Genomic DNA, 12,802 nt, shown 5'->3' on the forward strand with positions numbered 1-12,802 from the left:
GATTTATATTTGTATAAATGAGACATTTAATCCAATTTAACTATGCATTATGTATGGGCAACTTAGACCAGAAAAAAAACTCACCAGGGTGGACCTCCATAATGCATAGGTGAAACTTGTAAGTAAGGTTAGTTTAAATTCGCTGCAACTCAACTGCAAAGTCACCGTTTAGCGAATAAATTCGGTAGATATTCAGATCAATTGACTGTCGATTTTTGTACCTGTAGCCTGGAACAGAGGAATCTTACTCTGGAGACAGAGGTTGTATCTTTGCATGAGGAACTTGACCAAGAGAGGAAAAAATACACAATGGTGGAGATTAAAATGAGGAATGCAGAACGTGCCAAGGAGGATGCAGAAAAGAGAAACGACATGTTGCAGAAGGAGATGGAGCAATTTTTCTCAACTTTTGGTGAACTGACAGTGGAACCACGTAGACCAGAGCGAGGGAACACCATATGGATCCAATAAAGAGACCCAAAATGTGCAGGACTTGGAGAGGAAACTGCTGACTTTATTATGGACGATGATGTACAGGTGGCTGGTCACCTGACTAAGCTAGTGGTAACTGTACCAAGGGCAGGAAAGGCAAGAATGATGAACATCAAACATAGTATTCACCTAATAATTGTTCCATAATGCTAATGCCAAGTGCTTCAACTGGATATGTGTACATAGAGTTAAAAAAGTGTTATGCTATATTAAAAGAGAATTGTATTACAAAAATTATAATGATGCAAGTCTTGTATTTAAAATGGCAAATCAACGCGTTGCTGCAGTCTAGCTTTATATGAAGTCAATATAGCCTTGCAATTATTATAATAAGATATTTTTGTGCATTGTGCATCAGCTTATTTTGTATTTTAACTGTGATTGTTCCCATGTTATATGGGAAATGAACAAAAAAAAGAAAAAAATATTTTGTTGCTTTGATGTCTGTGCCAACAAATCTGCTATGACCAAAAGAAGGTGTACAGAATTTTATAAAGGATTTCAGCAAGACTGATCAGGAATTGTTATTTTTTGTCCGCTCTCAGTAGGAAATAACACGTGGAGTTTATGCAGTTAATGCTAATACACTTTTAAAGAACATTATTGGTGAAAGATCAATTAAAAAAAAGAATGTTTCTGGTTCTGTCCTACACTATGGATTTCTCTTCACTAAAGTGATTGTTTGCAGGAGAGTTGTGACTTAACCTCGATGACTTCACTATGCGTTATTAAGAGTCAGTACTGGCAAGAGCTAACCCTGCATAATGCATAGTTCAGTTGGTGGGGTGGCTCTTAATAAATCTCATTGATTTTACGATACCTAAGGCTAATCGGGTGCTTCTTGAAGGTGACTTAACCAGTGTGACAACGATGACTCTCCTGACAACTCACCTGCAAAATCCTTTTAGTGAATAAACCTCAAAGTTAAGGAAATGCCTCTCACAAAGCTGGCAGACACACTCCCCTGCACATACAATTCTAACAATGACTTATCATTGGGATCCTATCGAATCCTATCACTCTCAGTCCACAAAAAAGGTCAGCGGCAACGCCATTCATTTTGCTGCAGCAAAAGAAATGGCATCACTGCTGCTCTTTATGTGGACTGAACACAATCTTCTGATAAATAATGTCAAGTAAAATGTGTAGATTTTCATTTCCAAATGTTATGACCTGTCTTTTTTTGCTGCCCTATGAATATAAACGTGCGAGTTGCCACAGTATTCCACCAACCTTCTTTATCCTATATACATATGTAAATATTTTAATTTATTAACACTGAAATGCTTTGTATGTATACCAACCCAGTGTGTTAATTATCACGCAAATAAAATGTCAAATTTATTATATTGGGAGGAGGTTTTGTTTTGAATTCCATGACAGTCTACTAATAACTCACAGGCTATCAAGTCTATTTTTTGGGGCAAAATAACCTATTTATGTGTTAAAAGCTATACGGGCCGTTGATGATTGGCTTTGGACTGATATACACTGTGCTATCAGTTTGTTTGGATACATATATCCTCAGTACAGATCAACAACATAATAACAAGTGGCTTCCTACATACAAAATACTACATTCGATAAAGGATTGTAGTTCATTGGTAATGAGGGATTTACATCTAGTGCTCATTTTTATTTTAAAGCTAAACTGTTACATCCCTGATGGGAATTCTTCACCCTATATACAGCATATTATTCATGTGTACTTTTTCTTTTCACTTATGTAGAAATATAATCTCTTTGTGGAGTTGAGCTGTACCAGCTAGCTGCCATCTTGCTGCTGCATTATGTTTCAGACCAGTACTTTGCTGTGCGATAATAACTTCACATAAGTCACGGAAACGTAGAATCCCACGGCAGATAAGAGCGACTGGGCTCGTCTGGTTTGGCTATTATTTCCATATATTGTCATGGTCATGATAACCGTATCCAGACTTTAGCCTAACCCATGAATGTTTAAACAACTTTACGCTATTAACATCTGCTGGGAGGCTGTTCCATTTATACATCACCCTCTCGGTAAAGTTAATTTCCTTCTATTACATCTAAGTTTCTGACCCTCTAGTCTTAGACTATGGTATATTGTCTTAAAACGTCTTCTCCTTTGAAATACATTTTTTTTAAATCCCTTTATGTAGTTACATTTTTCCATTACATCTCCCTTCTCTCCACCTAACTATATATATATTGGAATACCCTTTATGTTATATATATATATATATATATATATATATATATATATATATATATATATATATATAGTTAATGACATTATTTGTAACATATTTATTACTATTTACCAACATTATATTTTGCCCAAATAAAATAAAAAAAAAATTCAGGGTTTCTATATTTTACAAAACTTTATTCACAGAACATATTAGTACGTAATTGATGCTTTTAACCATTAGATGAATATACATTTATTTACGTTTGTATGTTTAATAGAAACTTCACTTTTTCTCATTATTCCATAATAAATAATATATATACCCGGTATATATAATTTTATATATATATATATATATATATATATATATATATATATATTACACATTAAATTTGTATAATGAATTCTATTAAAAGAAGCAGATAGAGACACTGAATGTGTTTATGTAGAGATTTTCAGGACAATGTGCATGAGATATGTGTAAAACCAATATTGTTCTTGAAAATAAATGATCTATTTATGTCTATGTTAAGTTCTTGCATTCTGCTTATAAACAAAAGTTTTTCTACACTCCATGGAAAGCTGTGTTTTGTTCCACAGATGTGTTATTTACTGTACCTATTTTTTATTTATTGTGATGATAGTACCTAGTAGTATTTGTATAAATCAAAACTTTCACTCTAAGGCCTATTCACTAAACAAGAGCAGCACTGTCTTCACATCAGAGTTGATATCTGTATTCGTGGAACATCCCGTTGTTTCCGCTGTCTGGAGCTCGAGTATTTTTCAGTATTTTTGAGGCTTTGCTCAGGTGCTGGGCTAATGATGTATATGGATAGGGCTAGCACCAGTTCGACGAGGGTATATAAGAAGTTGATGGACACTGGGCAGGGTGTCGTGGGAACCAAACTTGGGGTCATTGAAAGTGTCAAACAGAAAGGGACGAGTGGACTTGGGATGCCATTAATGTCCGGAGAAGCCCAGACAATCCAGATGAAGTTAACAGTGAAGTGAAAAAGCAAAAATAAAAGCAAAGATGAACTTGATTTATTGACCTCTTTCCAAGCCCTTATGGAGAGAATTGGGAAGGCCTCTGCCATTTTAATCAATTCATCATGAAAATACAGAAGCAGCTTTTTTATTTTGTGATAGCATATGGTCAGCACAGGGTGACATGTTACTTCTCCTGGGGCTGAACCAATTGCTCCATAATTACCACAAGCAAAGGTATGGACATGAAGGAATGAGGAAACAGAGTTAGGGATAGATGATAGAGTAGAGGAACAAAGAGTCATATGGCGAAATGGACACCGCTGATAAGATTGAAAAATATATATTTGATAAAGGGTAGGTAGGGTAAGGAAACAGATATGGGAGACAAAGAGGGGAATGCGTTCCTTTCAAAAGTTTAGAGAGGAAGTAGGAACATTTCTGAGAATAAGGTGGAGCTTCAAAGACAAGAACGGTAGCTATTTGAAAGAGGATTAAAATAGTGCAGAGGGGAGAAAGTTGTGGGCTCCAGGGCCACACCAATTGGGCCCCAGAAGATGTACAAGCTGGTCAACGATGGTTTGCTGAGCTCTCTAAAACTTACCACATTATCAAAACATAAAAGGTTTCATCAGTACTATTACCTATTTAAAAAAAGTATATTTTAAAAAAGTATATTCTAGTCCAATTTGATTTTGGTAAATTAATGAGCAATTCTTTAGTTGCAGGTAACAGTTTGAAGCCAGCAATGGTGGTGAATTGAGATCTACAGACCTAGTTAAATTATGTAATTGTGGCCATCTGATGTTTTTTCAGCTGTAAAAAGTCATAAGTAGGAGTATGAAAAAAGGAACAAAAAAAATCCCAATAACAAACACTATACCAAAACAAAAAAAAGGCTAGAAAAAGAATGCTGCATATTTCTAAGCAATGAAGCCTACATAAAGACAATAATAATTAATGTAAAATTTAAAAGAATTTCCAGATGATACATATATATATACACACACCCACACTGCACTGGGATGCGGGACCAGTCAAAAAACTTGCGGGCGCGGTTTTTCGGGTGGGCGGGAGCAGGCAGTCAGACACTGTACCTCTGGGTCCCAGTAATCCATAGCATTCCTGCAAGGCTGACACATTGACCACATATGTTGCGGGAGCGGCAGGATTGGACATATGTGTTGCAGGAGCGGCGGGATTGGACACATATGTTGCGGGATTGGACACATATGTTGCAGGAGCGGGCCGAATTGGACACAGTAGTGGTCAGAAATTCGTCGAGAGTGGGATTAAAAAAACAGTCCCGCGCAGGGCTCTAACACACACACAATATCTACAGTATGTTTAGATGTATTTGGATTTTATGGCTTACCAAACATTCTCACTTTCCACCACTAGGTGTCTTATTTGCTAAGAAGAACATTCTTATACTTAACTGCTGTGATATAAATCTCAGTATTGACTATATTAACGAAATGTACCAACATTCACCAACACTAGTAAGATTGTCCTGCATGAAGGGATGAGTTGGCCAGGAATAATTCACATTTAATGTGATAAAATGAACCATTTTCTTGTTTTATGCAAGACATAAAAACAATGAAAATTAAGCCCATCTCCACAGGGTTATATCATGAAAGAAGTCCCAAGGAAACCAAATATAAAGATGCCCCAGGTTCCATCCCCTGGGATAAGCCTTCCAATGTGACTCTACCGAGAGGCAGAGCCACTTTAGGATAGCACTGAGATGTAAGGAGATAGCAAACTTATCAGTTCCCAAGAAAGCAGACAGGATACAACTTCCAAAAAGTGTATTTAGGTTTTTCAGCTCTTATACTCATATAACAGCAAAAGCATAGATAAAAGAACCAACCAGGGAGTGATTAGATGACAATACTGTTATCCAAATTGGCAAAATGTATTTGGGCAACTTTATCTTTCAAACTAAACAGATTAACACTCCCCTCTGAGACACCTGGTCTAAAGTCTCCCCTAATGCTAACTTAAGCAGAAAACTCATTAACAAAAAAAATGTAAACAGATGTGTATACCATGGTGGAACAGGGTCTAATCACTAAGAAGGCAGGATCATGTGAAAAGGCCCCTATCCAAGTCATTTCAGCAAGGGCCATAGTTAACATGTTCTTAGCGGTAAGAGCTGTCAGAAGTTGTGTACGCTTGCACTGTCCTTACATATCATGCATCTTCAAAAGAGGACTGGTAGGGGAGAAAGGAAGCAGTTGGTCCCTGTCATGTTCCGAAAATAGAAATATTTAGTCACTGCCAGACTGTTTTTTTCTTCTCAAATTGACTTGCAAGCCCGTATGTTCCCGCTCAGGTATCTTAAGTAGTAAGGACTTTATGCAGCACTTACACCCTGACTGGACCCTATCTGGGCTTCATTCATTGAGGTTCTATAAGACTGACGCTGAGACATGTTGTTTTCTGGATGTTTTGGACCCGACTCTTCCCTAGGATTAAGACAGAATAAGTGACAAATTTACCAGTCCTGGCGAAAGGCTGGACTTGAATACATGTATACTTGTTGAGTTCCCGTTGACTAAAACAACAATGCTGACATAGTTGGCAAGTCCTGTCATGTGCTTTAATGAAAATGTAAAAAAAAAAAATACACACGGAAACATTTTTCAATTCAAAGTTTTTTCTTATTTTGTTTATTTTTTATTTTCAATCACATACATATAGTTTTATTCATACACAGTAATCTTAAAATATCGCGTGCCTTTTTGATTTGTTTGCTTTTTTTTAATTACAAAAAAAAAACCAGGATGAGAGTTTTGTGTGCTGTAACTCGGTTGCTGAAATTACTAAATGTCCTTTTGCTGTAAAACATTTGTCTGGGGCAATCAAATATTTGAAGGAAACTGTTTTGGTGAACAAAACATTGTTGGAGAGAAAACTGGCACGAGTCTCATTCTCACACCAGAACAAAATGATCCACAAACAGTACAAAATAAAGACCATTTGCTATTATCACAAATATTATTACATCTAATCTTAGTAGTCTGATATCTCCCTAACCTTTCATCTGTTCCTCCTCCACTCCATAAGTCATACCGGAAAACTGGCTTGGGGAAGGATGGTTTAAATACATAGGCATTGGCTACACGTTGTATTAGATGTAAGAGATTCCGTAGAAAACAGTAAAACCCACATTCTAAACTCATCTGAAGCACATAAAAGAAAATCCAGCTGCCAACCGTGTGTAGTAGTGTAATTACACATACGGTGTTTCATGTTACTAACATGGAAGGCCAACACTGGTCAAAATTCTAGCATCAGGTTTCGCAATGCAAAAAGGCTATAGAAAATGTGAAAGGTGTTGGTAATACCTAGTGACTCTCGAAAACTGTATTGCCTTTTAATCAGACAATTCTTTACAGCTTCTTTAATAAGGTAGGTTTCTTGTCTTAAGTATTTAATCCAGCATGTTTGTCTAAACAGCAAAGACTTTTTTTTCTTAATAAAACGCATAGGCTACTACATAGATCGACATAAGGTGTATTATCTGGCAACCAATATATGCGCCAAATAATATACTAAAGCAAACAAAAATACATACACCGTTAACACTTTAGTATTTAAGTACAAGGATTATTGACATTTTTACATCACTTACTGGGGTTTTAACTTGTTTTTTTTTTTTTAAGTCCATATGATGATTTGATTATCACAGTAAGCAAGGCAATCCACTGATCGGCTCTCTGGCACCAAGAAGCTCAAAGAAAATAATAAGGACTAATAAAAAAAACTCCCATTGTTTATGATTATACTTCATACAATTCTTGGACAAACATATTGGTACCAGGATACCCTCCTTAAAATACATCACTGTTCCACAGTAGCATTTCTACATTACAAGTGGCAACTTTGCTGTTTCAAAGAAATGAAACCAATAGTTATGCCTTATGGCAAAAAGATCTTACGGTTTCTAACATTGGGCTCATCTCTAAAATCTTAATGCATCCAACTTTTGGACAAACATAACCGGTTTTGTTTAAGTGTCTCTGATGGAAGGACAGTTGCATGACAATCATCCATATTCCAGATAATAGTCCTGCTTTACTTTACTGTATTCCTCTCAAAAGTTTTCAGACAAGGTATCACAGCACAACCTTTATTTAATTATGTACATTGTCTTGTATGCTTTGAATGGAGCTGAATAAGTTTAGTTGTACACGTAGGCTAGGCTCTTAAGAGGCACCCACGATCAGAAGGAATTTTGTTCAAGGTTAAAAAAGAATATATATTTGCGGAGCTGAAACAAGCACCATAGTACCTATGATTAAAATGTCACACAATTTATATTAACTCAGCTAAGAGTTACACAAGAGAGTACGTTCTCTACTTGGATTCAGCATTATGCAAATATGGTTAAACTTCCTTATATGGTTGTGAATTAATTAAAAGTAATTTAAAACAGAAAACAAAGTAAAAAACATTATATATATACCGTATTGGCTCGAATATAGGCCGCATTTTTTCCCCCCACTTTAAGTGGGCAGGCAGCGGGGTTAGGATACAGATCCCCGGCAGCAGTGCAGGGGACCTGCATCCTACTCCCCGATACGCTCAGACAGCCTCCCCCGCCAGCACTTTCCACGGGGGGGGTTCCGGGACGGAGGTCGTTTACCCCGCATCGCCGCAGCCAGTGACCATCCGCACGATGCGTTTTACCTCTTCCCCCAAGACTTACCACAGCAGACTCCCGGGTGTCTTGCGGGGCCGGCGGGGGATATCTACGCAATACGCGTATACAACTTCCGGTACCGGTACATCCGCTGAGTCTCCTCTGGTAAGTCGGGGGGGGGGCAGAGTGGCAGCATATCTCGGGGGGGGGGGGCAGTGGCAGCATATCTCGGGGGGGAGGACAGTGGCAGCATATCTAGGGGGGGACAGAGTGGCAGCATATCTCGGGGGGGAGACAGAGTGGCATTTTTTTTGGTGCTTTTTTAAAGAAAAAAACGTTTTCTTTAAAAAAGCACCAAACTTTTAGGGTGCGGCCTATATACGGGTGCGGCCTATATACGGGGGCGGCCTATATCCGAGCCAATATGGTATATATATATATATATATATATATGAGCAGTAACAGTAATTGTAAATTATATACACCTAGTATAATGTGTTGAAATATTTTTTTAACCTTTTTTTTTTTAACTAAATGCCCTATGATGAGCTCTATGAAGAATATCAAAATACTCCCAACTGTTTAAATAACATAATTAACACTACAAATGCAATGGTAATAAAATAATATTTTCCTGGTCTACAGGAAAGGTTTTAAAATGTAATCCCCAAAATTTTTTTTTCCTATAACCATTCTCAAGTTGTGCAGTATGCCTGCTCCGAATTTTATTTCTGTCTCTTACTAAGTTACATGTTAAGTAGCAGGTCAAAGACGTAGGGGGGGTCTCAACCTATGCAGAACCTATGCGTAGGTAAGTCAACATTCAAGAAGCTTAGATGTCCACTCAGACCAACAACTCTGTTCATTAAACAGTAGGTTGTAAGTTCATGTGAGATGAAAACTTTTTACAGGACCAAAGGGACCGTTGCCTTGACCTCTAAGGTAAAGTTGGGCATGAGGCAATTGTCCTTCTTGTCCCTTGCTTTGGTGCGTTCTCAATTGAATGCAAAAGTGAATCAAATTGGTAATTACCAGTGACTGTTTATGTGCATCCTTTTCATCACCAGATATCACACACTGATTCACAGTAAAACTGTTTACAGCATTATACATGCTGGTCACAGAAAGCAGACATCCTAGATATTACGATGAAAGACATTTCATAAACAATATGAACATTTTTTATTAACAGTAAGGGACGTGTTTGAGTGTTTTTCACTGCTTCATAAATCTAAGCCTGTAAGAATTAGTTTTCCAGGCACATTCTCTACATTGTGTTATCATAACCTGAATATCGTTCCATGCCGTGTGCTTCCTGTAGAGGCTTATTTTCATAAAACATTTGTAGAGGTATCCATCATTGTGACACAAAGCACCGTGTTCTCTTGACGTGATAGAAAACATTTAGCTTCCACGAAACGTTATTTTTCATCTTCAACGCTTAATGAAAAGCCAATGTAACATTATTCATTAGCAAAGTATACCCAAAAAGGCGATGCTTTGTTGAGAATGTATTTACATTCCAGTGAGATATTAATGATAAAGTTAGAAAATAATAATTATTCCAGTTTTAGATTGGATGTAAAGAGTTTGTACTCTAGGTGTATTCTGCTTGCAAGGAACAGCATTTCCATCATCTGAAATTGTATACATGCCATCATCCCCTTGCAATGTATACGCTCATGACCACAGGTCCTTTGTTCCACTGCCTGACGGTTGGCCTTCTATGTTATTGGGAAAGTGTACATGCATGTGTTCGCATGCCAGAGGCAGACAAAAACTTTGCTCAATAGATACCAATGACTTCTATAAGCCATATAACCAGGAACAGACTGGGGGTGAAAATCAGACCCTGGCATTAATGGGATACATGCAGATGCACGCTACACCCTTACACTTTTGCCTTGCGTGGCCTGGTGTATCTAGCAGATGAGTGCACACTAAAGAATTGGATTGGCCGCGCAAGCAGTGATAAAAGTAAGCGGTAGGGAGTATTGGCCAGTCTGTGCATGCTTTGTATGTCTACGCTGCCTGGCTATGTTCTGTTGTAAATTATATAGTAAATTTAGGAGAAACCAAGCATAACATAGACAGAGATATGACAAGATAAAGTCCAGGACATTTCATTAGGTGTCAAGTAAATCCTGCAAATTATTATCAAATGATTTATAGAGCTCTGTTATATCCTGCAGTGTTGTACAGTGGGCCAACATGACAAAACAAATACCTCATCACATAACAAATTGGACCTACAGAAACAAAAGTATGGACATGTACTGGCCATAAGTCCCATGAGCTGTGTATTCTAAGCACAATTTATTTCATAATTACTTCAATTAGCCCTTGTGGAGAGCAGCTTAAACCAAAACTAAAATTACTTGGACACAAGTGAGTGAAAAATAATTTAGATTTTATCTGCAGGGAGATTTACTACTTTTAAAATTATTAAGCGTTAAACAAAAAAATAAACAATCTACTTTTAGAGAGGAATCATAATAATTAAATTAGAATGTAGTGAATCTAATGTTGATTGCGAGCAATGTAAACCATAATAATATCTGAAAAGATCCTTTTGCTTCCTAATTTAATGTATTCATAGTAAGTTCTAAAGGGAAAAGAGCTGACCCTATCTTCCAAGTGGTTCTTTATTCAGCTGTCATCCAAGCCCAATTTTACTTGTATCTTAGTTACTCACATGATTAATCGAGGCAGATTGTAAGCCTGGTAGTATCTTAGAAATCTGATCAAGTCTGGACATCATGGGTACCCTTAAAGTCAGGGACTTAACTTAGCCTATCCCACAGAGCTTACCTGCTCAAGCCCTCCATCTTCTAGCAATGCTTTTAGAAACTACTATCAACCAACATACAACAGATTACAATGAGAAAACACCACCGACCCATTTGTGAAATCTCATATCTATCTACCTACCTAGAGAAATACTTCTACATATCCTACAAAACAGGATAACTGTAAATTGATCAAATTACCTGTTTCATCACAAACGGCTCTGTTTAGGTCTACACTGAAATCCATTTCATATTTACATATTTATGCCTTACAAGCTGCAAAATATTGACAAAAAGAATAAATTAGCAAGTGGAGCTCCCACTAGGTTTCATGCCCCCAGTGCATTTGGGGCTTCTAAGCTGTCCTGTTTGTGAGAATACTTGGTTACATTATACGTGAAACACAAGAAAACAATTGGGAAAATTGGCACAGAGCACACGGCTCCATTAAAACTGATTACTTAACATACTTTCTAAACCTCGCCAGGAGAAACAGAAAAATATTTCTAAAATATAATTTAAAAAAAACAAGAATAGATAAAAAGATATAATAATTCAAGTGAATATCGCCTTAATGGCACTGTTATAAGGCCTTGTTCTTTGGTAGCTGTTAACAATGATCTGATACACTATACTTCTAAATAATAAAGACAATTACATTCTCCGTCATGAAACTACTAAACTTTTGAAACCTAGAGACTTCCACAACCCCCATTTCCATTATGCAGGACCTTCCACTGATTGGCTGTGTACAATTCCATTTAAACTACAGTAATTAAAGGGTTACATATCTGTGACTAGATTAACAGATTTAGGAAAATCCTTTACAATATAACAAGAATATCTTTTCTTAAAAACTGTTGCCATACTCCAGATTTTGGAATACGTTACACTAACATATAATGACATGGATGTATAGTACACAAGGTACCACATAAGATATTGTAGTAACCCCCTGTATTCATGATCGTAAAGACGAAAGAATAAACTATTATTTTAATTTCCTTTTACATGACAATAATGCTTATAAATATGTATATGAAACACGTGTTCCTCAACACAAACGAGCAATTGATTGGGATGGTTTTAAATAAAAATAACAAATAGCTCTGGAACCAGTAGAATACTATGTTTAACCCCTTAAGGACTATGGGCGGCCCCTAAACCCATTGAAAACAATGCATTTTGAGCCCGTACACGTACGGGCTTTGTCATTAAGGGGTTAAAATGCCCTTAAGGAAGTGTGTCTGAAGAAATTGGATCACTTCTGATCAATCAAATGGAAAAGAAAAAATGTAAGAAAAATTAATCTAATCTACTCTATAGTGTCGGTTGTTTCTCATCCCCCCCCCCCCAATATTATTGCCTCGATTTATTATTTTGGCCGAGAATTGATGAAAGAAAATATTGCTGTTTTTATGGCTTGATTCAGGATTATTGCTTAACCCAGAAGCAGTAATCTAGTTTGCTCTGACCCTAATACAGAATATTCTACCATATTTTGACAAACCTCAGGGAGTTAAAGCGTTCGGTGTAATTCATGTTGGCTGAAAGAACTGGAATAACAGTATCCTGTAGCACAGAATAAAAAAATGTTGAATTAAGCAAAATGTAAGGTAAAAAAAAAAAAGGCAAAAGAGGTTGGTGGCAAAAAAAGATAAGGGCTAAAGGTATGATTTTCTTTTTTTTTAAGAGGTTGTGCAT

The 12,802-nt window shown here is 36.8% G+C and overlaps 1 protein-coding gene across 2 annotated transcripts in view; it reads left to right on the forward strand.

The window, feature by feature from the left end:
* Positions 1-471, forward strand: part of LOC149284340 (rho GTPase-activating protein 24-like) — a 191,348-nt gene extending 190,877 nt beyond the window's left edge. For both annotated transcript variants that reach the window (XM_089496854.1, XM_089496855.1), the window contains one exon: positions 228-471. In XM_089496854.1, coding sequence (XP_089352980.1) covers positions 228-471 — 244 coding nt within the window. The remainder of the gene's footprint in view (positions 1-227) is intronic.
* The last annotated feature ends 12,331 nt before the right edge of the window (positions 472-12,802 follow it).

Source organism: Sceloporus occidentalis, unplaced genomic scaffold (genome assembly GCF_023333645.1).
Source record: "Sceloporus occidentalis isolate IW3139 unplaced genomic scaffold, rSceOcc1.0.p SCAF_95, whole genome shotgun sequence".
NCBI lineage: Eukaryota > Metazoa > Chordata > Lepidosauria > Squamata > Phrynosomatidae > Sceloporus > Sceloporus occidentalis.